The sequence below is a fragment of the Dermacentor albipictus genome, unplaced genomic scaffold (assembly GCF_038994185.2).
Source record: "Dermacentor albipictus isolate Rhodes 1998 colony unplaced genomic scaffold, USDA_Dalb.pri_finalv2 scaffold_16, whole genome shotgun sequence".
Classification (NCBI taxonomy): Eukaryota; Metazoa; Arthropoda; class Arachnida; order Ixodida; family Ixodidae; genus Dermacentor; species Dermacentor albipictus.
Genome location: NW_027225570.1, coordinates 7,546,048 through 7,572,972, shown reverse-complemented (window position 1 = coordinate 7,572,972; position 26,925 = coordinate 7,546,048). Strand labels below are relative to the sequence as shown.

General features: G+C 46.6%; 1 protein-coding gene across 1 annotated transcript in view; it reads left to right on the top strand.

Annotated features, from left to right (window-relative positions):
* The window catches only part of LOC135901675 (multidrug resistance-associated protein 1-like), a 140,517-nt gene that overhangs the window by 56,408 nt on the left and 57,184 nt on the right, over positions 1–26,925 (top strand). Inside the window, exons 12-18 of the mRNA XM_065431518.1 lie at positions 711–857; positions 1,773–1,857; positions 2,172–2,365; positions 3,661–3,837; positions 6,220–6,387; positions 10,320–10,564; positions 15,715–15,916. Coding sequence (XP_065287590.1) covers positions 711–857; positions 1,773–1,857; positions 2,172–2,365; positions 3,661–3,837; positions 6,220–6,387; positions 10,320–10,564; positions 15,715–15,916 — 1,218 coding nt within the window. The remainder of the gene's footprint in view (positions 1–710; positions 858–1,772; positions 1,858–2,171; positions 2,366–3,660; positions 3,838–6,219; positions 6,388–10,319; positions 10,565–15,714; positions 15,917–26,925) is intronic.

Genomic DNA, 26,925 nt, shown 5'->3' with positions numbered 1-26,925 from the left:
CCTCGCGCGACTGGTGGCGCGACTGGGCTCTGGTGACGACGGCAATGCGGTGGCAAGTGTCGCTCATTGCCCAGAAGTGTACCAGCTTCAATCTGCTCCGAAGAACAATATTCAATGGCAATATTGCGACTACAACGCCAGGTGCTCGGGAGCTTTTGTTTGTGCGTAAATTTCCGATGTCGAAATATGTAAAATACCGCTCACTATACTTCCGGTGACATTTATTCCGAAATTAAAATCTTGCTCAGTTTCATTTGTGTAGACCAATATACTTCAAAACATGTGTTTTCGCTTTTTGGCTTGGATTTAAAAAGTTATTCGTAGCATGAGCCGTGTTTGCCTTCGACATTGTATATTTTAAACTTTATACGAATCTCACAGTCGATTTCAAGGAATTCCAGCTGTCACGTCACATTTACTAACCCTAATCAGGAAGGCTTATGCAAGTTGTGCCTCATTGTAGTCAAGGTAACCTCGATAGTGTTGGCTCTGTGCAAGCTGCAATAAAAACTAAAGAGCGGTGCGCCATAATTGCAGCGTATCGTTTCTGGCACCTCCTCTTCAGTAACAACCTTCAGCAAGGTTTGTTTGCTTTTTCTGTAATTTTCAATATTTTAGAAGGCAATCTGGACGACACGTATGAAATGCCCGACGAATGAATCGAGCCAAGCTAGCTGAGAGCCACGACGCATTCTTCTCCCGCTTAACAGGTGGCCCTTGCGAGCTTCGCCGTGTTCATCACCATCGACCCGGCGAACGTCCTGGACGCCAACAAGGCCTTCGTGTCGCTCTCGCTGTTCAACATTCTTCGCGTGCCGATGGCCTTCCTGCCGATGCTCATCACGTTCACTGCTATGGCTAGTATCTTGGGTGGCTTTTGTGACGTCCTTTCTTGTTCTGGTACCTAGGGATCAAATATTTTTAACGCAACATTCCTACCGCAGACGTTCTGCACATTTCACCGACTACCGCCCCGTCAAGCGCAAATTTATGGATGTGTCTTCAGTAAAACCACCCCGCACCAACGCATTCTCCGAGGCCATTGCTTTTCGCTCTCCGTCACGCTCCGCCCGCGTTATCAATGTGACCAGCTGTGCGCGAGTCGAGCGCATGGAATCGCTCCACGACCGCCGCGCTGTTCTGTCTTCTCTAACCATAGGCGCTTTACCAAATTTTCAATGCGCGTTAACTTTAGGAGCAATAACTGAAAGCTAGTTGTTAATCAATATATTTGCTTCGCATTCTAAAATGCCTACATTTTCACTACGTCTCATTAGCCGCTATGACAGCTACAAAATGTTTGGGGCACGATGCGCTTTTAACAAGCACTTTATTTCTTTAAATGATTGCACACGTAAACTACTGATATTGTAGAAAAACAAACCGACTAGGCTACGTGCGAGAGAAGTACATCGCGTTGCAGTAAGTGAAAGTTCTACGGCCGTTGTTGCGTCTCTTCGAGATCCGCGGCCAGGAAACCCAAGTGGAACGTTTTTCTTTTCTTGTCTGAGCACGCCCGCATCATAATATTGCAAAGAATCAGAGCACGAAATCAATTCACGAGAAATTTCGTTAAAGCAAAGCTGAGTGTATAATTAGCTTCGAAATAGAGGAATGCCAAGTGATGAGCTCACATTAAAACTGCTCGTCTGACACGACGTGTGCTTCAGCGCATTTTAACTCGGGAATCGTAGAATATCTCACTAAAAACCCATGACTGTTGAGAGCTATGCGTAGGCTTTTCGTGTGTTATAGCGCTTGCTCTTTTTCAGTTCTTTGTGTCTCTGGGCCGCATCAACAAGTACCTGCGCTCGGATGAGCTCGACCCGAATGCTGTGCAGCACGACGCAAGTGAAGGTTTGTGAGCTTTTCTGCTGATGCAACTTGATGCATATTCGAACGCGTCGTGGTATCTAACAGGCTACATTTCAGGCACGCAATAGAAAAAATGTCGATGTGACTAACTTTACGAACGCTTTAGGAAAACGGCTAACCACCACTAATGGATTTCTAGTACTCTTAAAGTTTTGTCAAAAGGCATATCTGCCATATTTTTGAAATACTAATCTATCAATTCACCGGCACACTAAGTGGTTCGCGCCGAATCTATCAGTCTCGATAGGTGACAACTTTAGTCACCATTCTGACCACGGTATTGCGCGTCCTTGCAGGCGATCCCTTGGTAATCAAAGATGCCAGCTTTGCTTGGGAGAAACACTCTCAGCCCGCGCTGGATGATCTCAACATCAGCGTTCCCAAGGGCGCCCTGGCGGCAGTCGTCGGCTCGGTTGGCTCCGGGAAGTCATCCATGCTATCCGCTTTCCTTGGTGACATGGTGAAACAAAAGGGCTCGGTGAACATCAATGTGAGTGAATTTTGCGAGAAAAGGATTTTCCTACGCTTACACGAAATAATTAGAATTAATGTGCGCGGTTGGTTTCAAGCAACGGTGGGCATGAGTTTGTGTCCGAAGTTGAATGTGATCGATTCAGGATATAGCCTTGAGCCAGAGATGAATAATACCATGTCTGCCACTCATCACTGTTATCAGTTTTGTCACCACCTACTGTTAAGAATTGACAATCTGTTGCTGTCGATGGTAGCACTCTTTTATAATGCAGGAAATATAAAGTTGGGTTCCAGTGCGACACCCGAAATATAGGTTGCCGAACAGGTTATGAATTGCTATAACATTTACTCTGCCGAGGAAAGTAATGTCGCATTGAAGAAGACAAATCCACTTGTCGAAACATTGGCTCCCACTTTTACTTTGTTCTCGTTTTGCTCATCGTCTTTAATTTTCATGACCCACCATGACCGCGTTTGCCCTTGAACATTTTTGTATTTGAGAACACAATGTCAGGCCCGCCACAAATTGACACTTGCCCCATTTAACTGGTGGGTTTTCTCAAGGACTTCCCTTTGAGAAATGGTAGTTTCATGAGTTGGAGTAGCACAGTCAGCCGAATATGTAACTGTACGAATTATCGATTTCCGATTTAGTGGAGGCATTTGCATTATCTGAACTTGGAAGTTGACCTGACCCTAAAGACATTTAAATTTGAGCACGCTATGTGAGCAAGCTCTAGACGAGGCTATTGTATTTTAGTATAAAACCTAGAACTTGATGGCCGCATCGATACCTAGGGTTTTTTACGGTGCGCCATGGTGCGAGCGAAGATTGCACGAGACAACCGCCACGGTGGTGTTGCACTGCTAAACCCGAGGTTACGGGATTGAATCCAGAATTTTGGCCGAAGACTGTAGGTGAGGCGATGAAATTAGAAAATTCGTAGGCGCTATTTGGAAACGGGTATCAACGATATTCTAATTGAAATTAAGAGAAACATATGGCACTGGGCAGGTCATGTAATGCGCAGATTAGATAACCGTTGGACCATTATGGTGACAGAGTGGGTACCAAGAGGAAGGAAGCGCAGTAGAGAACGGCAGAAGACTAGGTGGTGCGACGAAATGAGGAAATTTGCGGTTGCTAGCTGCAATCGGTTGGCGCAGGACAGGCGTAATTGGAGATTGCAAGTAGAAGCCTTCGTCCTGCAGTGAACATAAAATATGATGATGATGATGATGATCACCCCAAAAGTTAGTTTTTTTCTTTTAGAGTGCATGACACCAGTGCTTGCATGTTGCTGCTCGCAGGGTTCTGTGGCTTACTGTCCTCAGCAAGCTTGGATTCAAAACGCCAGCGTGAAGAGCAACATAACTTTCGGTCAGCCCTTCGACCGCGACCGATATGAGCAGGTCATCGAAGCCTGTGCCCTTAAGCAGGACTTGGACATTCTTCCCGGTGGCGACGACACGGAGGTTGGCGAGAAGGTACGCTCGGTGCTTCATGCGTACGACCGCAGAGAGTGGCGGTGTCCCTTCTGTCTGCGTGACGTTCACTTTGGTAGACCTTCACACGAACGCAACCCAACTCTTGCTATCCGCCACTTACGTGCTTTTACTGAAGCGTTAAAAAACAGTAGGCTTGCATCATTGCGTGCACTTGCTGCACTGGTATCTTATTTTCGATGGCGTTCTTAAGGAGCACCTGGAATGCATTTGTCAGTAGAGGGTGCCGCGATCAAGGCGTAAATTAGCCCCTTTATTCAGTGTAACGATAAGGGTGTGCCAACGGCGCTACGCCTGCACACACCGAGCCCGCGGTTGGCCTGCCCATCAACCGCGGTGCACGCTCAAGTGGACGGCCACCCCGTGCACACTCGGGCAGTATCTACTGCCATTCAAGCGGACACCTTGAGCAGGCCTGGCGTGTCTGGCGTGTCGTCTCTGGCGTGTTGAATAACCGGAAGAAAATGTTCTCCATTCGCTAATGTCGACGTTACAGTGCCCCTTAACTAACTGACGTAAAAATTTTGGACATGATGAGCGGTTTCTGTGAGATAACGGGGTTAATTACACTTCCGCTGTACAGCTAGTTGACATCACTGAGTGTTTCCCCGAAGAGAATAGGTTAACGAGAGGGTTCCTACCAGGTGTGGCACGGGTGGCGGGGGAAAACAGGGCGCCGGCGGAGACTTCCGTACTCGCCGCTGGCTGGTGACCATGGACGAAGGGAAAAAATGAGGCCCGCCCGCTCGCTAGGAGAAAATTGGAACATGTCACGTCGTATTTTGCGCTGTAGTGGCCATATTCTCTGGGCACCGCTGTTCGGTGGATTCATGCTAACGTGTCATCAGACTGAAACCGCTGTGCTTCAGACCATGTACGATAAACGCCTTGCAGGTCAATGACAGCTACGCCAATTAATAGCCACGTTCAACGCTCCAGCAGCCCTCAAGGAACGTTCATGCTCGTGCAAGCGAATGTTAATGCACCTACCGGTTTGTGCAATGCAGTATCTGCCGCTCTTTAGTGGAATCTTGGATATGACACGTGTCGTGCAAGGCACACGCGAATTGGTATGCTTGATTTCACAGGATGCCCAGCCCGTGGTTCCCCTTTACCACCATGCTGCACAACTTCGAAAGTTTCCGAGGTGCTGAAAGGGCATCATCATGTTGGGGATCAGCGCTATTAAAATCATGTACCACAAACAGCTTTCTAGTTCAACTTCAAGTGGCATATCTGGAAAATGCTGGTTTTCCTACCTTTTTGCTTCCAGTTGCCGATTAATTGCTTGTCAATCTTCGGAAAAAAGACCAAACAATCAATTTCTAACGAACAGGCTAGTAAGAATTGTGCAGTACTTCCTTGTATACAGTAAGGCCTCCAATCATCTTAAAAAGATTTCTCGTAAATATGGGGTTGATGCCTTTTCAGCACCTCGGAAACTTTCGAGGTTGTGCAGCATGGTGGTAAAGGGGAACCACGGGCTGGGCATCCTGTGAAATCAAGCATACCAATTCGCGTGTGCCTTGCACGACACGTGTCATATACAAGATTCCACTAAAGAGCGGCAGATACTGCATTGCACAAACCGGTAGGCGCATTAACATTCGGTTGCACGAGCATGAACGTTCCTTGAGGGCTGCTGGAGCGTTGAACGTGGCTATTAATTGGCGTAGTTGCTTGGGCTGCTCTTCTTTGTTTTCAAAGATAGATTATTGGCAGAAAAAATGGCCAGCTGGAAAGAGATTGTAGAGAGGGTGGCCATGCGACGCTTTAAAGGATGGTGATTGCGTTAGCTCGCAGGCAGTTGCGGTTTCTCGGAAAGAACTCTTTTTTTCCATCCGACACGCACGTCCTCGGTGCCTCAATCCCTGAGCGTTTATCTTAGTATTTGTAAAGCACCCTTCTTTAAGGTGGCTCTGTATATTTTAGGGTTTTAACGTTGCTTTTCGGCTGCACACGTATAAGGTTGGCGTTCGTTTCATTAAATTATTTGTCAATACCGCTTCGTGTTTCTTTCTACAAGTCTCGTGTTTTACTTGCAGTAACTTTCCAAAATCATGAATCACCAACTGGCCTACACAGCTATGCTATGTTACGAGGAAACATGTTAGCACCACAGAATGGCTCGATCGTTTTAGTCAACAAAGTGTTCTTTGTAAACGCGTAAACTCTACCCTGTAAAATGTTTTTTTACAAATGCACGCAAATAGAGCGAATTATCTTTAGAAGATGTTTAACCAGGCTTTTTTCAGATTACGTCCTCGCCTTCGCTTTGTTTCGGTTTTAATGCACAAGTAAATGTTAGCAGTGGTCTATTATTACGTTGTCTAATCACCTTGCACACCTTCATTCTCTCATCAGGGCATAAACTTGAGCGGTGGTCAAAAGCAGCGTATCAGCCTCGCCAGGGCTGTGTACAGTGGTTCAGACATTTACTTCTTCGACGATCCCCTCAGCGCTGTGGATTCGCACGTCGGCAAGCACATCTTCGACAAAGTCATCGGCCCCAAGGGACTTCTGAGAAACAAGGTGGGCAAAGCAAGCTTCATCGCGCAGTTTCGGAGGCAAGATGCGTGTTGCCGCATCCACCGGCGAGCTGTATGTGGATTAGTTTCACGACGTGTACGCCACGAGCCGTAGGCATTGTTTAGTACAATGACACGCAGTTCTGCAGCAGATCTGCACCAGAGCCAAAGTGAGCCGCTACGGCTGCGCAAAATTTGTAATAAACAGCAGTTGTGCTTTAATGGGTGTTACATTATTCGCCGTAGGCAGGAAACAGACAACTCAGCGGACAGCCGCCATCCTAAGTCTCGATCCAATTCTGACGAAGCTGGCAAAAGTGAAATTAGCGAAGACAGCATCGAAGTGAAAAACTATGCAGATTACATTGCTTTCCGGGGAAAATGGCGGCTGAGCAGAAGGCTAGGAAAGAGATTTGTTGCTCGCAGGAATACGTGGTTACGCTTTCTTAGGCGCCTAATGCAAGCTACGTTTTCATGGTTCGCCCACGCAAGGCGTTAATTACAGCAATATGCATTTTTCTTAGTTTTCTCTTTTCGAAGCACTTGCACCTCAAGAATTTTATTCAGGCAGTTCCAGGCACGTTCGTGTACTTGGGCTCGAAGCTGTTTTAGTACTCCATGTAAATTGTCTAAAATGCTGGCCAGAATTGGAACACCCCTGATTTATCTAAAGGTTCTGGTGATATGGCGTGCCACCCGCAATTGGTGCTGCCCTCAGAACTGAGTCGTTAGGGTTGAGTGGAATCCACCCGTACCCGATACGAGGACATGTGAAAGGCCCAGACAGTCTTGCTTTGTTAAAATTCTTGCCTATCCTGTCCGTAGCGCGCTCTTGCAAGTTATGAATCACCACCACTAGCAGAGTTTAAGTGCGAAGGAAAAGGGGTGATAGGACAGACACGAGCAAGCGCTACCAATGAATGAACTCCAAAATCCCATTCAAAATTACCTAGTTAAAATTAGTCCGGAGTCTCCCACTGCGGCCTGCCTTAAAGTAAGATCTTGGCTTTGGCACGTAAAAGCCCCGAGTTTACTTTTACCTTTTTTTTCTGACATAGCTGCGTTCATACAGGGTGTTCTAGTGAATTTTCACAATTTTTAAACATTGCCTGTGGTAGATAACAGAATTATAGTTCACGAGCTTGTCTACTGGTGAGGCGGACATAACTGCACCAAAAACTGAAATGCACAGTCGAGTAATTAACAAATTCACCAATTAAGATTACAGTTAACTCCCTGCCGGACACTTCCAGTAACAGATAATACATTCATTTTGTTACAGTACCGAAAGAGAAAGGTGGACTGCATCGCAAGTGTGGCGTATTTGTTTGCCCTGTCGTCCTTGCAGCAAAATTTCAAGCGTAAACTTTTCCGCAATTTCTGCGCAGCGAGTTTTACCAGTCGAGGGTACACGCAATCTAATAAGTGCACATGCAGTTTGCACGTGACTGGTGTGGTAGTAACAAAGTGGTAGTGCTGCTCTGATGCATGGATTGCACCGAATGGCGCGTATAGACATGCTAATCGTATCAATGCTTATTTTCAGAACCTGTTTACACAAGGGAAGTTGAATTTCCCTGACAGAGTTGTCGGCTGTGGTGGCTCGCAATTCCGAACTTTTTATTTATTTATTGGTACTGCAATCACCACGGGGATTTTGGCAGGGTGGGATAAAATACATGAAAGAAAATACAACATAATGGCAAACAAAATATATGTACATACATATGTCACAGTCAAGAAAGAACACAAACTTAAAGAAATTATTTATGAAATGTGCAAATGAAACCGAGGAGCAATCAACGCAGGTATTATATAGACAGTCACTATAAAAATAACCAATTATTGTTTCAGCCATCAAGAAGGGATACGAAAGCTGACCAAGAGTCTGCTTGAACGATGCAGCTGTTGAGGTTATTGCAGTCTGACTGTTCCTGGAAAAAATCATTACTTGAAACAGTCGCTATGGGAACGAAAAGGTGTTATTGTTAGTTGGTCTCTGGCGTGTTGAATAACCGGAAGAAAATGTAATCCATTCGCTAATGTCGACGTTATAGTGCCGCTTAACTAACTGACGTAAAAATGTTGGACATGAGCGGTTTCTGTGGTATAACGGGGTTAATTACACTTCCGCTGTACATTGCTAATGTATCCTTGGATTGGAGGCAGTCTATACCTACACTTTATAATTGCGCGCTGAATATTGGTACTTCATCTCGTAATTATAATCACCACTCCGACATAGCTGGCCGCGGCAACCACGTTTCGATGGGGGCGAAATTCCCATGCACCGCGCGCTGGGCGGCCGTCAAGGGTGCTCCCCCACCCCCCACCCACGTGACCTCATCTTGGCTGTGGCACGCCCCGCGTCTGCCTTCTTTTCTGACGCTCGTACAGGGTGTTCTGGTGAACTTCCAAAATTTTTGAAATTGCCTGTGGTAGACAACACAATTTAGGCAATGAGCTGATCTACTGGAAGAGGCAGACATTACTTGCACAAAAAAATGAAATGCACAATCGATTAATTAACAATTCGTCATTCAAGTTGACTAATTAACAGAAAACAGAAAAAGCTGTTTATGACAGATTGTTTCTGCAGCTCTCCCTGTCTGTATTTTTTTAGGCAGGAATAAAATTAATATTACTATTATTATAGTTCCTTATTGGCACATATTGCAGTTTGCAAATTCTAGATGGTGAGACTGCAAGGCATATCTAATTGAAAATAATTGTGTGGATGACACCATTTACGAAATATGCGCCGTCAAACTTGCGCTAAAAATGCGTTGTCGTCGCACTTAATTTCTTTGAAAAACATCGCTTTATGCATTGAAGCAAAAAAGTAACTGAAACGCCAAAGCATTCTTCCGCAAAGCTCGGTAATTAATATCTCGAAACTGGTGTCATCCTGAGGATTCGTTCCAAGAGGATACGCCTTGCGAATTTCCCGGTTAGAATTTGTAAATTGGAATATGTGCCGTAGGGTAATTAGTTAGATTAAATAAATGAATTTCTGTTAACTAGTCGATTATGAATTTCATTTTTTTTGCAAGTTATGTCCGCGTACTCGAGTAGACCGGCTCCTGGACTAGCATTGTTACCTGCGAAAGGCAACTTCCGAGCGCTCGCCGACCCGCTCGCCGTGTTACCCTCCGTGAGCGGGACCCTTCGGATGCGAGGGAGCGCATTCGGCGCGCGTGTTCCTTGTGTGTCTCAATGGTCGAAGAAGGAATGTCTCAGGCTAGCGCGAACACCGGGGCACTTGTCATCATCAGGGCCAGGAAAGAAGCACGCATCCTTGTTGGCTGCAACCTATGCTGACGCCATCTTTCTGCGAACCTCTTTCTTGAGTGCTTGCGCCTTAATATTCATCATTATCCTACATCAACAGCCCGCGAAAGAATTACTTCACACACGTATAGCTGCTTCAGGCTGCTCTTCAGCAACAAAACGTCCGTGCCCCCCTGTGCAGGGGTGACATGGAAATACATTACGTATGATAAAGATAAAAATACAACTATATAATGACACATGGCAAATGTCACAATGCATATATCGCATGTGCGATACATGCAGTCTAAATACGATATGTCCGACTTGTCACAAGAGGCAAAAGTGGACAATGTAATGACCTTGCAAATACTGCAAACATTACCAGTGCAATACAGATGCACAAAATGTCACGTGTGAGACAAATACGCACAGTATAAAAATGTACAATGCGCATGCCTGCACTATTCTAGCCCGGCAATACTCGCATGCATTTTCTACGATAGCACTACTCCGCAACGTCAGAGACCTCCCAAAACATGACGGGAATCCTGAGCGCATTCCTGCTCACCAGCAGCTTCTCCTCGGGGTTTCGATCGCGCCCGACTACAGCTTCGCACCGCGTGTGCCATGCCGCGTTGCTGCAACGCGTGCCCGTGCTTGCAGACGCGCATCCTGGTGACTCACCGCCTGGCCGTGCTGCCCCAAGTGGACATGGTGATCGTTCTCAGCGACGGCAAGATCAGCGACGTGGGCACCTACGACGAGCTGCTCACACGCGGCGGGGCCTTCTCCGACTTCCTGGTGCAGTTCTTGCAGGAAGGAGAGGAGACCGAGGGTGTCTCCGACGAGGACATGCAGCTGCTCAGCGAGATCGTGTCCCAGGTTGGAGCATCCTCCGAATTGGCCAGGTGCGCGTCGAATAACCGCTTGGAAACGCTTTCATTTTGACTGCTGCACCAATTTACTGCACTAAGGAAAAAAGTCATTCACGCTGAAGGTGAAGCATCAATTTCAGTTGTAAATTATTACACTGCTATATGAAGTAAGAACAGTAGCTTTATCGGCGGTATAAACATGTAAGCATTCGCTTACTAAATTCACAAGCATGGTGTCACGCATAGAACATGGAACATGAACCTGGCAACGTTTAACGCCAGAACGTTATCTAGTGAGGCGAGTCTAGCAGTGCTGTTGGAGGAATTAGAGGGCACTGAATGGGATATAATAGGGATTAGTGAAGTCAGGAGGCCAAAAGAAGCATATACAGTGCTAAAAACCGGGCACGTCCTGTGCTACCCGGGCTTAGCGGAGAGACGAGAACTAGCAGTCGTATTCCTGATTAATAAGAATGTAGCTGGTGACATACAGGAATTCTATAGCATTAACGAGAGGGTGGCAGGTCTTGTTGTGAAACTTAATAAGAGGTACAAAATGAAGATTGTACAGGTCTACGCCCCTACATCCAGTCATGATGACCAGCAAGTCGAAAGCTTCTATGAAGACGTGGAATCGGCGATGGGTAGAGTCAAAACAAAATACACTATACTGATGGGCGACTTCAATGCCAAGGTAGGCAAGAAGCAGGCTGGAGACAAGGCAGTGGGGGAATATGGCATAGGCACTAGGAATAGCAGGTAAGGGTTATTAGTAGTTTGTGGAACAGAATAATATGCGGATAATGAATACCTTCTTCCGCAAGCAGGATAGCCGAAAGTGGACGTGGAGGAGCCCGAACGGCGAGACTAGATATGAAATACACTTCATACTCTGCACTAACCTTGGCATCATACAATATGTGGACGTGCTCAGCAAGGTGCGTTGCAGTGACCATAGGATGGTCAGAACTAGACCTGAGGAGGGAACGGAAGAAACTGGTACATGAGAAGCCGATCAATGAGTTAGCGGTAAGAGAGAAAATAGAGGAATTCCAGATCAAGCTGCAGAGCAGGTATTCGGCTCTAACTCAGGAAGAGGACCTTAGTGTTAAAGCAATGAACGACAATCTTGTGAGCATCATTAAGGAGTGTGCAATATAAGTCGGTGGTAACTCCGTTAGACAGGATACCAGTAAGCTGTCGCAGGAGACGAAAGATCTGATCAAGAAGCGCCAATGTTTGAAAGCCTCTAACCCTACAGCTAGAATAGAACTGGCAGAACTTTCGAAGTTAATCAACAAGCGTAAGACAGTTGACATAATGAAGTATAATATGGATAGAATTGAGCATGCTCTCAGGAACGGAGGAAGCCTAAAAGCAGTGAAGAAAAAACTAGGAATTGGCAAGAATCAGATGTATGCGTTAAGAGACAAAGCCGGTAATATCATTACTAATATGAACAAGAACGAACTTTTTTTGTATCTATACAACGTACAGATAGCAGGGGCACAGACAAAAAGCCATAAAATCGGTTTGATGCGATAGTTCCAGTGGCTGAGGAGTTCTATAGAGATTTCTACACTACCAGTGGCAACCACAACGATAATGGAAGAGCGAATAGTCTAGAGGAATTCGAACTCCCACGGGTTACGCCGGAAGAAGTAAAGAAAGCCTTAGGAGATATGCAAAGAGGGAGGGCAGCTGGGGCGGATCAGGTAACAGCAGATTTGTTGAAGAATGGTGGGCAGATTGTTCTAGAGAAACTGGCCACCCTGTATACGCAATGCTTCACGACTTCGAGCGTACCGGAATCTTGGAAAAACGCTAACATAATCCTAATCCATAAGAAAGGGGACGCCAAAGACTAAAAATTATAGACCGATCAGCTTACTGTCCGTTGCCTACAAAGTATTTACTAAGGTAATTGCAAATAGAATCAGGAACACCTTAGACTTCCGTCAACCAAAGGACCAGGCAGGATTTCGTAAAGGCTACTGAACAATAGACAATTTTCACGCTATCAATCAGGTGATAGAAAAATGTGCGGAATATAACCAACCTTTATATATAGCTTTCATTTATTACGAGAAAGCATTTGATTCCGTCGAAACCTCAGAAGTCATGGAGGCATTGCAGAATCAGGCTGTAGACGAGCCGTATGTAAGAATACTGAAAGATATCTATAGCGGCTCCACAGCCACCGTAGTCCTCCATAAAGAAAGCAACAAAATCCCAATAAAGAAAGGCGTCAGGCAGGGAGATACGATCTCTCCAATGTTAATCACAACGTGTTTACGGGAGGTATTCAGAGACATGGATTGGGAAGAATTGGGGATGAAAGTTAATGGAGAATTTATTTATTTATTTTATTTATTCAAATACCCTAAAGGCCCTCTAGGATAGGGTATTGCATAAGGGGGGCGCACGAAACACACTAATAAGAATATGCGAAAAAAAGAATTGTAAGAATAAACAATTCAGCAAACATAGTAAGAACACCACAAATTACGCATACACCAATATTGGAAGTGGATTAAAGTTCGAATAAAGATAAGAATGAAGTGTGAAAATTCAAACACCGGGGGTTCAAGGATAACACAAAAAGATAAAAAATTGCAATACGATGTCAAACAAAATGCAAAGGTATTAAATTAGCCCTGAAAAAAAAAATAGCCAACACCAAAGATGCACAGAGACGTCAAATTCTGATATGAGTCCACAGCATTTGATGAAATTGGTCGGTGTTAACTTCAGTGGCAATATCAGATGGTAGGTAGGTAGATGGTAGGTTAACTTGCGATTCGCTGATGATATTGCCTTGCTTAGTAACTCAGGGGACCAGCTGCGATGCATGCTCACTGACCTGGAGAGGCAAAGCAGAAGAGTGGGTCTAAAAAGTAATCTGCAGAAAACTAATGTTTAACAGTCTCGGAAGAGAACAGCAACTTACGATAGGTAGTGAGGCACTGGAAGTGGTAAGGGAATACATCTACTTGGGACACGTAGTGACTGCGGATCCGGATCATGAGACTGAAATAATCAGAAGAACTAGAATGGGCTGGGGTGCGTTTGGCAGGCGTTCTCAGATCATGAACAGCAGGTTACCATTATCCCTTAAGAGAGAAGTTTATAACAGCTGTTTCTTACCAGTACTCACCTACGGGGCAGAAACCTGGAGGCTTACGAAAAGGGTTCTACTCAAATTGAGGACGACGCAACGAGCTATGGAAAGAAGAATGATAGGTGTAACGTTAAGGGATAAGAAAAGGGCAGATTGGGTGAGGGAACAAACGCGGGTTAATGACATCTTAGTTGAAATCAAGAAAAAGAAATGGGCATGGGCAGGACATGTAATGAGGAGGGAAGGTAACCGATGGTCATTAAGGGTTACGGACTGGACCCCAAGGGAAGGGAAGCGTAGCGGGGGGCGGCAGAAAGTTAGGTGGGCGGATGAGATTAACAAATTTCCAGGGACAACATGGCCACAATTAGTACATGACCGGGGTAGTTGGAGAAGTATGGGAGAGGCCTTTGCCCTGCAGTGGGCGTAACCAGGCTGATGATTCTGATGATGTCACGCGTGCACAGACATGAACATGTCTCACTCGATGACCGCGGACTCTCGCTGTCAAGACGCTGACGCGAGGAAGCCCGGCAACAGCATTGAGCGCATTGACCTTCGTGTTGCCTCTCGCTTCAACGCAAATAAAGCGGCGAGCACACACGAAGCTATCGGCACTCGGTGCACTCTGTCCCCGTTGCAGACCGTTTTCGCGATGGGGCTCGCACGGCAGCCACCGAAGTAGGACGCCTGCCCCACAGCCTGGTGCATTGTGCGCGATGGAAGACGGCGCGCTTCCTCCCCGCCGCCTTCACTTGCGCACGAGTGATCTATAACCACCATCGCCAGCCCACCCTCGCAAGCACTCACTCGCAACTACGGCAAACGACGTTGTCGCAATTGGGAACGTCACGGCGACGGTGGAATTGTGCCCGTCCACGTAATTGCTATCTCAGTAACTGTCCCGGAAAGCGGTCACATTTTTTATTGCTAAGCAATTATATGGACAAAGTCCAAGTGCGGTAACATCGCAACCGCGCGCCGTGCGTGCGAGTGAAAGCGTGCGAAGGCGAGCGGAGGACGCTGGCTCGCGCGTGAAGGAAGGCGGGGAAGAGGAAGCCCGCTGTCTCCCATCGAGCGCAAGGCACCGGGGGGAGGGGTTCTACTCTGGCTGCGTACAGTGTGGCTGAGCGCGGCCGCACGCACCCTATCTTGAAAGCAGTGTGTGGTAGTGTAGGTGCGCAGAGGGTTGATAGTTTCATGATGGTAAGAGCGCGAGCAAAACGACGACGGAGTGAGAGGACACAGGACTTGCGCTGGTCCTGTGCCCTTTTACTTTGTCGTCGTTTTGATCGCGCTGTTACCGCTATGAATATAGACCAACTGTCCAACAGGGGGCTGATAGCTTCGTGTGCGCCTACATAGCTGTGTTATCGCCACTTAGTGCGCGTTGAAGCGAGAGGCAACACGAAAGTCAATTCGCTCGCTGCTGCTGCCGCGCTTCCTCGCGCCAGCGTTTTGGCAGCGAGTGTCTGCGGTCATGCGTTCACGTTTTCCTCTGGGCGCGTGACACCATTCTTGTTAATTGAGCTAGTAAGCCAACGTTAACAAGTTTATATGGCCGAAAGAACGCTCCTTATTTCGTATAGCTGTCTAATATATTGCTACTGCAATTGCGATGCTTTGCCTTTCTGGTGAAGCTGCGACTTTTCTGTATTTACATGACTACTTCCTTCGAAACCTCTTGTCTTTATTTTCGCAATATTTCGTTAAGGTGTGGCCTCCGAAAGATCCACATGTGAGCGTACTAAAGTTTTTTATCCCAAGCTAAACACTATTGCTCAAATAGACATAGGTCAACAATACAAAGGCAGACAGCTTAACTAGATAACCCGGTTTGCTACCCAGCAATAGGGAATGGAAAAAGGAGGTAGGCGAGAGCATCTTAATTGGTGTGTAAAGGAAAGATTTGCCTTTTTATGTGCTGACTTTGTTAACGGTATACGTGTAGCTCAGGTAAAAGCGGGTCTCCTAGCTAGTTTCAACGATTGCCGACCGCAGTAGTTGATGTTTGGTTGCGCTGATGCCGTCTACCTTCCATTTCGCTCGACTCTCCTCGCAGGCAGTACTCTCGGCTGAGCGCCAATGAAAGTGACTCGCCGTCGGACACCGAGCGACGCGCGCGTCGGCGTCGTGCTTCCTCCGCTCGCAGCGCTGGCGGCGAGAAGTCTACTCCCAGCAAGGGGAAGCCGGAGAAACAGGAGAAACTGCCACTGGCTGCCGGAGCAAAGCTGACTGAAGAGGAAAGCGCCCAAGTTGGATCGGTAAGGTTTGCACCGCCGCCATGCATAGAGAGTTGTGGAGGAGGCCGGCTTTGAGAGAAAGGGAAGTACTTGATGGTGCTTGAAGAAACATTGTCATGTTCAGTAAGCTGCTTATGCTGTTTTTGTACTAATGTCACTATAGTTGAAAGCTGAGGTCATGACTAGTTGGTTGCCCATATTGAATCATTGCAGCGCGCTACTGTGATAAAATTCGAGGGCACCTAAGCACTTATGAGTTGTGTATGAGACCGCATTAACGTCCAACTGAACACCGCTGGGCAGTCCTTCGAGTTTTGCGCTGCGAGTACTGTATCATAGTGGTGTGCGCTGCCCGAGCCAGCCAGCAGCAGCAGTCCGCCTCGTGCCGCCAACGTCCTCCGCAACGAAAGACCGAGGAAGCAGCCGCGGTCACGTAGGCCGGCAGGCGCGCGCAGCAGCTAAGCCCAACGGGGATGGACCGAGGGTGACATGGCAGTGATTCCCTGCTAATGACAGCAGCAATCCGGGGAAGTTGGTAATCCTCAAGTACTATTGCGCAACAAAAGAGAGATGCGCGTAAGACACACTAAACGCAAACTATCAATTGCATTTATTCTACCACTGAATCAGTTTACACAGAAGAACTTCAGTTTGGCCTAGTTGGTGTTTACTGCATATCATATTGACCGCCAACAAAGACGGGGACGGCGGAATAGAACACAAATGCAACACGGGCGGTAACTTTCAACTGGTTTATTCACGGCAGCCCGTGGGCGTATAGAGACAAATAAAACATGCGCAGAACGCAGCTAACAAGAACACTCATCAGCCTAGCGGGGCAACCAGTTATCAAAAGAATCTATTTCCGATTGAAACAACGTAATGAAGTGTCACTAACACAGTCTTGGCCTTTCTTTTTTATGTGATAAGCCTCCATCAGTTCGCATGCAATCTGGTCCTGGCTTCTCCTCAGAATCTTTATTTCCTTAAAAAGAGGTGCACAGCGACAGGCATTGCAGTGCGCAGGCAAGTGCGCCAATTCATCTTTCGTTAACTTTTAACGCGATAGCGTTAAGGAGCTCGTGTCGCAGAAAAGCCGGTGTCGTCGGCGTCGGTGTCGGCGTCGGCGTCGGCGTCAGCGTTTTTGCGGCGTTGACCGTGAGTGATAAATCACGGCAGGCACTCCATAAATAAAAAGCAACTTCCAAGATGGTCTGGGTGGGAATCGAACCAGGGTCTCCGGAGTGTGAGACGGAGACGCTACAACTCAGCCACGATTTCGATGCTTCCAAAAGGTACAAACGCGCCTCTAGTGAATGCGGTGTTGCCTTCGAAACGAGCCGTGGAAAGTTATACTGTGGTGTATATAGGTAATTATGAACATGTAACTTACAGAAGTCGCAATTACACGAGTAGCGAAGTGCGTTTCGCTGCATTTCTTCTGCGCTTTCCGCACACGGAGAGCCATCTTGCGGCAAACACAGAAGAGCCCCTCCTCTCCATGTACGGCGCTGCCCCGACAGATGGCGCGCCACGCGCGCATTGGAGCTGTCGCGGTTCGGACTCTCTCCCCTGACAACGCTTCGCCTCGCTCCCTCCGCAGAATCAAGCGTCCTTCCTTTCTTTAGATCACTATCTCTCTATCTCTCTGCCCGTGCCGATCACGGCGTTTGGCTGGCGTGCATCATTTCCCCCTCCGGGATACCGAGTTCTTTGGTTCGCTCCGCTTGCTCAGGCGCACGTTTCATTGCTGCGCCGAATGCCGCGTTGCTCGACCATATGGCTCGACGCTCACCGCGTCTGATGCGGGGCGCCTCGTAAGTGATGGCTGCCCTGTAGCCCATTGTCTTACACCCATTGGCGGATCGACGGGAACGCTATCGCGTTCCACTCTTGAAGGCGAAGCTTAAGCGTCCTCCAATTTTTGTTCATGTTCACTGGCTCGATCATTCAGCCACCGTCCTGTCTGCCCTATGTAGGACTTGCCACACGCCAGGGGGATTTCGTACACAACTCCTACGTCTCATTTTGCATACGGCTTGGCGCGGTTCTTGCCACAGCCTTCCCTTCTTTCGGAATCACGGGAGGTGCAGGGGCAGAGCCGCGCCAGCTTAAAAGGGGCTGAAAAGACAACGGGGATTTGCGGTCAATATGATGTGCGGTTTATACATGTGCAGCAGTGTAGACTGCGCATGCGCTAACATGAAAACGAACTGCGCATTCGTGTAACATAGTTATGAGTCATGTGATGCCGCCTCCAAGAAACTTGGTTCTTTTTATGTGAGAGCCAGTGAAGGGAAACTGATGTTTATCACCCAATTTTACAATCATCTGCGCTTCACTTATTTCCCGGATGAGCTGCGTGCTCCCACGGAACACAATCATGCATTCGACCTCGATAGGTTTGCAGCAATGATCGCGACAGTGAATCGCCAAGAACCCACCGGTTCCATTTTTTTATTTTTTTACGCTGTTGATATGTTCCTGGAGCCGATCATTGAGGCAACGCCCAGTTTGCCCGATAATATTGCTTCCCACATGAAAGCGGGAGGTTGTCACCCACCCGGTGAACACACTCAACGAACTTTTTGCGGTGCCCAGGTAGCACATAGTCTTCAAAACGTCGTATTAATGGATTAAACAGCTCGCAGATTTATTACCAAACTCGACGCATTAGAAACGTCGCAAGCAGGATAGTTTAAAAACGAGAGGTGAATACGTTTCGAAAACGTTTTCACCGTATGTGTATGTGGCCGTATGTGTCTAGTTAGCGTGCTAAATTTTCGACGGCGCCGTTCTTGGCGGGAGAATTCTCCACTTATCAAGCGGCACTCGTGTCAATTGTTGCTGTATTCGCCCTGCGTTAGGATGAGTTCGGCTAGGAAAAAGATTTTTGTGGTGTTGACCCCACGTCAGAAGAGACGGAACGATTGCAAACGAAGTTGACACCGCAACAGGCCACGAAGAAATGGTGCGCGAGTGGAGTAATATTGAAGCCGCTCTTTTCGACGCGGAGCTCCACATCGACTTCGGGGGAGCGCTGCCATTCAGTAAACCCTGCGGATGTTAGTGCTGACTCTGACAGCGCGTCCTCTACTTCATTAGCTTCGGCTTTTTCATAAACTTTATCATCATTCAATTCTTTTGGCGATTTCTTTCAGCGCTAGGCTATTTCCTATGCGCTATTTTTTTTTTCATGACGACTAGTGCAAATGTGAAACCACCGATATGTCACTCTCATCGTTTTGCAAATTCATTCATACCGCGGCGATCGTAGTATGAAACCACTTGCCATCGTGCACAGGCACTGAAGGATACGCAACAAAATCCAGAACTGCTACACACTGAGCGCAGTGCCCGACCTAATTGATTTGTTTACTTCTTGCGTCTTGTTTTCAGTTTCTTACGATGTTTTACCGATCGCATGTTAATCTTTCCCCTGTTCCATTTTGTAGGCATTCTCATGCGTGTATTTACAAGACCTTTTCTATATTACGCATGAATAAAGGGATCGAGTTAAAGAGCGAACACCACTTTCGATGGCGCCGAAGGGATGCATCGCTACATCCGTTACTACAGGAACGGTGCTCTGCAGAAAGTGCTGCGGTGAATTCTGCTGTGAGCAGGATGTGTACAAAAACATTGTGCAGAAAACACCATCAATGAATCTCGGTACATGCGAATAGCCTGAACGAGCGAGCGAGCGAACGAAAGAACGAGAGTGGGCGAAATATAGTTGGCGAGAGAGCAATAGAATGAAGGAACGAACGAACGTGTTCCTTTAACATCAACAATGTTTACGACCGACCACTGACCTCTTAAGAAGCACAAAAACAGCTGGAGACATTAAGCTATTCGCTTTAATATTCATGGGACTCAACGGTATGGTCTCGGCACGCTTGGCCGCACAGCTTGGTGTGATCACGCATGGCCAGACGCGCCGACCGTCTAACCACAATGATGCGGCACCGACGTCGTCCGACATGAAAGGCCTGCGAAATGTTCAACGAGGACGGCCAGCCCACTGCACTGGTCTGAGTTGGAGCGGCATATCGAGCAAGCGAGCCGGCGCGCGAGAGAACCACGAAGGCGTCGTCTGGCTCTGCGCGACATGATCCACAGTCGATACACAGAAACGCACAACTCGCACGACACGCCGACATCCGCGCACCAAGCGCTCACACCGCGGCGCTTCAACAGCCCGTCAACTAATGTCGAAGTAAACAGGGAAGTGAGAAGTTGTAGTGGTTTTAAACGAGACGGGATCCACTTCAATTACAGGTTAGCACGAGAAGTGGGCTGGCCACTTGGTGGTCGCGCTGTTGCTTTTTTAGGGGGCCCGTGGGCGCTCAGGAGGTCAGAGTAGGTAGTAATAAAGAAGGTCCCCTAGGGGAACAGCAGAAGAGCATCGCCGTCGATAATAGAAAAAGGAGGAAAACAAGAACAAGAGCTCGCCATGCAATAGGTTACATAAACATGCAGGGCGGCAGAAGAAAGGAAAAGGGGCAGAGATTGAGGAGTAGTTACACAGAGAACAAATAGGGGTGTATGCGGTTACAGAAACGCACCTTAGAGACTCAGAAGAGCCACCAGTTATTGACAATTATGTTTGGGAAGGGTGCAACAGAACTAAGTCGGAAAGAAAGGGAGGGGGAGTCGGAACGCTCATCCATCAGGGAGCCAAATGGAAAAGAGTAAATTCACAATGTCAAGAGCATCTTTGGTAATCAGGTACAACGAGTGGGAAAGAAACTTGGCTTGGCGTTACGTATTTGTGGCCCGGAAAAAATTGCACAGAGAAAAATAAAAAGTTAGTGGAATGCATAAGCGCTGATATTAAGGGTTTCGGGAGTGGTGCTGAATTTGTCCTGTTAGCTGACATGAATGCCCACATACAGGATTTAGATGGCTATACCGACAATAACGGGAAGTCAATGCTGGACCTTTGCGAGCAACATAACCTCGTGATCGTGAATGCAGGGCCTAACTGTGAAGGACAGATCACGGGGGAAGTGGGAGACCGGCAATCGACCATTGATTACTGTCTGATGACAGAAGGACTTCATGATAAGTTGAGAGAAATGGTCATCGATGAGGAAGGGTTTAACAGCACAGGGAGTGACCATAAACGCATAATTTTGAAAATGGGATATGTAGTTGGGAAAGAGAGCAAGGAGAGCAAAATGGCCAGTCCAAATTTGAACGCTGAACAAATAGCAAATACAGTCACTAGAGTTGAGGAAGAACTTGGCAAATGGCCAAGTAAAGAGAGGGAATATGGTGAGCTTATAAGTGTAATAAAGACAGAAATACGGAAAGAGAACCAACATGTTCGTTGGAAAGGAAAAAAGAAACCGAAAAGCTGGTGGAACAAGGAGATACGAGAAGCGATCGCCGAACGACAGAAAGCATCTCGAGAGCACAGGCAGGCAAAGAAGGCGCAGTTGCCTCAGGATGAAGTAACCAGTAAATGGGAAATATACCGGGAGAAAAAGTCTATGGTTCAAATACTGGTGCAAGCAAAATTAAAAGGTGAAAGTGAACGTTGGTTGTCAGAAATACGCGAGAGACAGAAGGCCGCACCTAGAATATTTTGGAACCACTTAAAATTATTAAGCAGGAAGTCAACAACAATACAACAACATATCCTAGACGAAGATGAAAACAGACTCGAAGGAGAAGCGGCAATAAATTACATCCGAAATGCAACAGCCGAATCTTTCCAAGGCAATGACGAGGTTATACTTGTTGAAAAACAGATCATGAAAGAGACCCAAGGGGAAAAGCAGCTGGTGCTAACAAATTTAAACTGGAAGAAAGCGGAAGAGAAAATTCCTAAGCGTACAGCCACAGGGCTAGACGAGGTTCCCATTAGGCTGATAAATGAACTAGGACCAAAAAGTAAGGAAGCTCTGGTGAAAGCAGTGGAAAGAACTTTAAAAGATAGACGAATACCAGACAGCTGGCGACAAAGTAGAATGAATTTGATTTATAAAGGAAAGGGGGAGAAAGACAGAATTCACTCGTATAGACCGTTGACCATTACATCGGTAATATACAGGCTAGCAATGCAGGCAATCAAATTAAAACTTCAAGCATGGACAGAGAATAATGGCATTTTGGGAGAGCTTCAGAATGGTTTCAGAATAGGTAGGCGTTTGGATGACAACTTGTTTGTTCTTACTCAGTGTGTGTAAATATCAAAAGCAGAAAGCAGACCGTTGTATGTGGCCTTTTTAGACATTACAGGAGCCTACGACAACGTGGACCGCAACATATTGTGGGATATCCTGGAAGGGGAAGGCTTAGGTAACGATTGTATGCAGCTTTTGAGAGAGATTTACCTAGAAAATACCGTTTGCGTTGAATGGGAAGGGATGAGGAGCGAGGAGAAAGTTCATATCAACAAGGGACTGAGGCAGGGGTGCCCTTTATCCCCACTGTTGTTTATGATGTACATGGTGAGGATGGAGAGGGCGCTAGAAGGAAGTAATATCGGGTTTAATCTCTCATACAAACAGGCGGGTACAGTAATAGAGCAGCGACTCCCAGGTTTATTTTATGCGGATGACATTGTGTTGCTAGCTAACAAGCAAAGTGATTTGCAACGTCTGGCTAATATCTGTGGACAGGAAGGCAACGATTTAGGCTTGAAGTTTAGTGTTAGAAAATCAGGTGTTATGGTATTCAATGAAAACAGTGAACAGACAGTGGAGATACAGGGCCAAGAAATACCTCGGGTAACAGAATATAAATACCTTGGTATATGGATAAACGAAGGCAATGGATATACGGAAACACAGGAAAAAACCATAACAGTAAAGGGGAAGAGAAATGCAGCCATAATGAAGCACAGAACGCTATGGGGATACAATAGGTACGAGGTCCTCCGAGGTATGTGGAAAAGTGTAATGGTTCCAGGACTTACCTTTGGAAATGCGGTTGTTTGCTATAAATCAGGGGTACAATCAGGACTCGACGGGAACCAAAGGTCAGTGGGTCGCCTCGCATTGGGCGCTCACGGGAAGACTACAAATGAAGCTGTGCAGGGTGATATGGGCTGGACTAGTTTTGAAGTGAGGGAAGCTCGCAGTAAACTTGAGTATGAAGAACGGCTGAGAAATATGGAAGAAAGTAAATGGGCTGGGTGAGTGTTCAGGTATCTGTACAGGAAAAACATTGATTCACAGTGGAGGAAAAGAACTAGGAAGCTTACCAGCAAGTATGCGGCCTATGGGGTGGGCAACACAGCAACAAAGGTCAAGCGGAAAGTCAGAGAAGCTGAATTAATCTCATCGGTGGCGGCAATGGAAAAGAAACCTGCCATGAGTAACTACTTAAGAGGAAAAAACGAAATCAGGAAAGAAACCATTTATGATAACTAAAAGGGAAGCTCATTACTTTTCGATGCGAGATCAGGATGCCTTAGAACACGCACCTATAAAGCGAGATATAAGAAGGAAGAAGCATGTGCTTGCTGTGGTAAAGCTAGGGAAACTACGGAGCATGTTTTATTAGAATGTGAAGACGTCTACCCAGCGGTCGATTTAGGCACCACTGGCCTCGTTGAAGCCCTTGGGTTCAGAGGGAGCAGTGGTAAAGCAAACATGTCCGCAATAGACATTAGTAAGAGGCGACTGGAGGATTGGTGGAAGAAAAGTAGGGAAACGACAAAAGACGGAGACGTACAAAACCAGTTCGCAATAGGGGATCAGAAAATTTGGGCGTGGTAGTTCATAGTGTTTTTTTTTCTTTTTTCATTGTTTAACCTAGGTAGATTATTAGGCAGTATAGTAGCAAGAGCTTGGTGGCGCAAACCACCGCCCCGTTCCAAAGGGGACGCTCATAACATCCATCCATCCAACTAAAGCCCCTCAATCTCCCAAAGTAGCGCCATTCACTTCCCTCCTGCTCCGCTCGGCGCGGCCTCGACGGTGGCGCTGCCGGTGGTGGGCCTGCCGTAGCAGACGACGGCTAACACGCAACGGGAGGAAATCCGCAGAAAAGTTCGTGCGAGCCCTGCGGAGCAGTTTTTTCAATCGAGATCTTTCTTCGACAGTTGGTAACTGGCCTTTAGAATTTCGTCTTGGAATTGCGGAAGAAATAGAGGAAATGACCATTATTCAAGGCGTATTTAAGGCGTAAAGCGCGCGACGTTGAGAGTTCGTCTTGCTGAAACACGGCGCAAGCACGTGGTGTACTCAAACACGCGCGTAATTACCAAAGTTTCAGGCGTTGACAGCGTGAAAGTATGTGAACATGGTTTCGTAGGTTCGTTGACGTACCTGCAGGACACTTTTGTTCGGTCGGCGCGTCAGAGATTCCGGCTGTGTGCGGTCAGCAATGCCTGGCAACAGGGGTGTTTTTTTCATTGCGGGGTGCTTTGGTGATCGTGACGATATATTGTTTTTTTTTTACAAGTACTGCTCCAGGAGGGCACATGTAATGGCTAACGGAGGCCTCTGAAGAGCACGTAACATTACACTAATGCAGGCGTCGCAGGGAGTGTTCACATACAAAATTGGCTGTCCGCGATCTTATACCCCCTTGGCATCCCAGGTAGCACAAAAGAGATACGTAACGTTTTCGTAGCGTTTATCCAAGACGATAAAAACAGGTTAAAGAAGACACGAATGAGAGAACTTCGGCGGGAAAACGTCGTATATTTCTGCTAATGTCCGGCTTAATTACTTTCTTGAGACGATCTAGAACAGGTCTGCAAGACGTATTCGAAAAGCTGGTCTAGAAATAGGATTGGGAAAGACACAAGTAATCCCTTTGCCAAAACTATTCGTAACCAATTTCTAAACGTTTTTAGGAGGTTATCAAAAAGCTGGTCTAGAAGTGGTCTTTAAAGGTTTACGATCATCTGAAGCTAATTTTCGCGGGTGACGGGTGGGATCAGACATCGTTGTTCAAAACACGCGTTTAGTTTCGCCTCACGCGACTGGCCTATGCCGCGCAGACGTCGTCAGCCGCACCCGTCGGCACGGCCTAGGCCAATCGCGTGAGGTGAAACTGATCGGGCGTTTCGAAAAACGATCTCCAATCGCGCCCCAGATGAGTAGAAGCGTCGGTGTTGACTGCAAGAGCCATGGCGCAGTGCCAAGCACTGTTCCCCGCATGGCCGGCGCATACTTTACCAAGTCCCACGAAAATAAGTCTGTTAAAAATAATGAATCCCTAATACCACCTTTAGTAAGCTACGATGCTTACAACCAAAACGGGAATGACATCCTGCAAAGAACAAATGGTCACGACTTTGCAGGCGGCAAGACCAAGCTCTTCATGCCAAGAGTGCATGAAATGAGAACATTGTGACCAAGCAAAAACACTTTATTAAAATGTAATGCTTATGCAAGCTTCGAACAAACTGTGAGAAATGCAAATAGAAGTAAAAGTACATCAACAATGACAAAAGTCGCAGAAAGGATTCGTGATGAACTCGAAAGTGAACATTCACTAGCACATAAACAAAATTCCAAGTACACATACAAAAATGAACAGAAGAACCTGGAGTGTACTAATGTTTCTCATTTATTACAGTAAAGGGCACGTGCTATTAGATGGACTAGTTATGCAGAAGTGACATCGGAGCGAATGGAAGTAGACTGAAAAATGCAAGAGTATGAATCGGATGGTAACTGCCTCCAAGCAATGTTACCAATCAGCTAGAAGCTTGAAAAGAGCACAAAAAGAAATACCACCGCATACCATCATAAAATAATCCCGTGACAGAAATAAAAAAAATGGGAACAATGCAAAATTGGAATATCGCCTTTAGGATATATCAAAGAAGGTAATGGCGAGAAAAATAACCATACAACAAAAAAGCAATAAAGTGAAATCACTACAGAATACTTAAACGGGGGATTCAGTGTAACAAGTGAACACTATACTGTAGTACAGCGAACGATGAGACAGTAATGCTGCATCTTGCCACTCCAGAACGTGAGAAATGAATATGCAAGCCTCATATTAGTAACTTACATAAACATGGAAATAAACTGGAATGCACTGGAAGCTGCATTTGTGTAACAAAGGAAGCAATGGTCGTAATAAATAGTAAGTGTTTTATCTAAAAAGCCCTGTACAAGAGGCAAAGTTGGACCTCTCTGGCAAAAACAAAGTTGCAACGAATAATTTGCAAACCAGCAAATACATTAATTAGCACACTGACATGTCACACTTTGCGCATATCTTCAGTCTCCTAAAGTAAAAAAAAGCACTCTGAATGAGAAAAACTTTTAACACATGTAGCCCAGAGCAAATTCTTTGCCAGTTCACCCACACTTTCACATCCAAAAACATTTGCCACAAAGTCCAGGAACAGTTCCACTGATGTTTACCAATTCACCCCCACTTTCACGTCCAAAAATATTTGGCACACAGTCGAGGCAGAGCTTCATAGATAAACAACTTGAGCGCACCCTACTGATTATACTGCAGTCCCGCTGGAAATAGAACTGCCGCACAAGCTGGTAGTGGTTTAAATGTAGACACACTTGCTGTCCTGGACAGGTATGCTCAGATATCTGCACTGGTGCTCCGGTTTGTGAAGTAGACACATTGATGCACTACGCTGGTAGTTGAAATGTTTTGAATGCACAAGTATTGGCTTCACCAGAAAGACTTGCCCACATACCACCACTGGCATATATATGCACTTTCTCTTCACTCAGTAGCATTGAACTTAAAGTGTTCCCTATGTGGGAGCCATGTGTAAAACCGGTGTCACACGACCACTCTCGATCGCGATCAAGCCCGATCCAGATCGAAATTATCGATGCGACTGGCTCGATCACTCTCGTAGCTTGCGCAAAGGAGCCAATCACGACCGAGAAATTCGATTTGTAACGGATTGGATAGCGGTTAAAAGAGCCCCGTGTGAAACCGGTATCAAATAATGCACAGGCGTACGCTAGGAAAATGTGTTGCACAAGGACAAAGAACTGCGGCATGCCCTGCTGTGCGAAGCGCGCGAACAGAACACATATAAAAAAAAAACCGCGCGAGCGCTTCGCAAACTC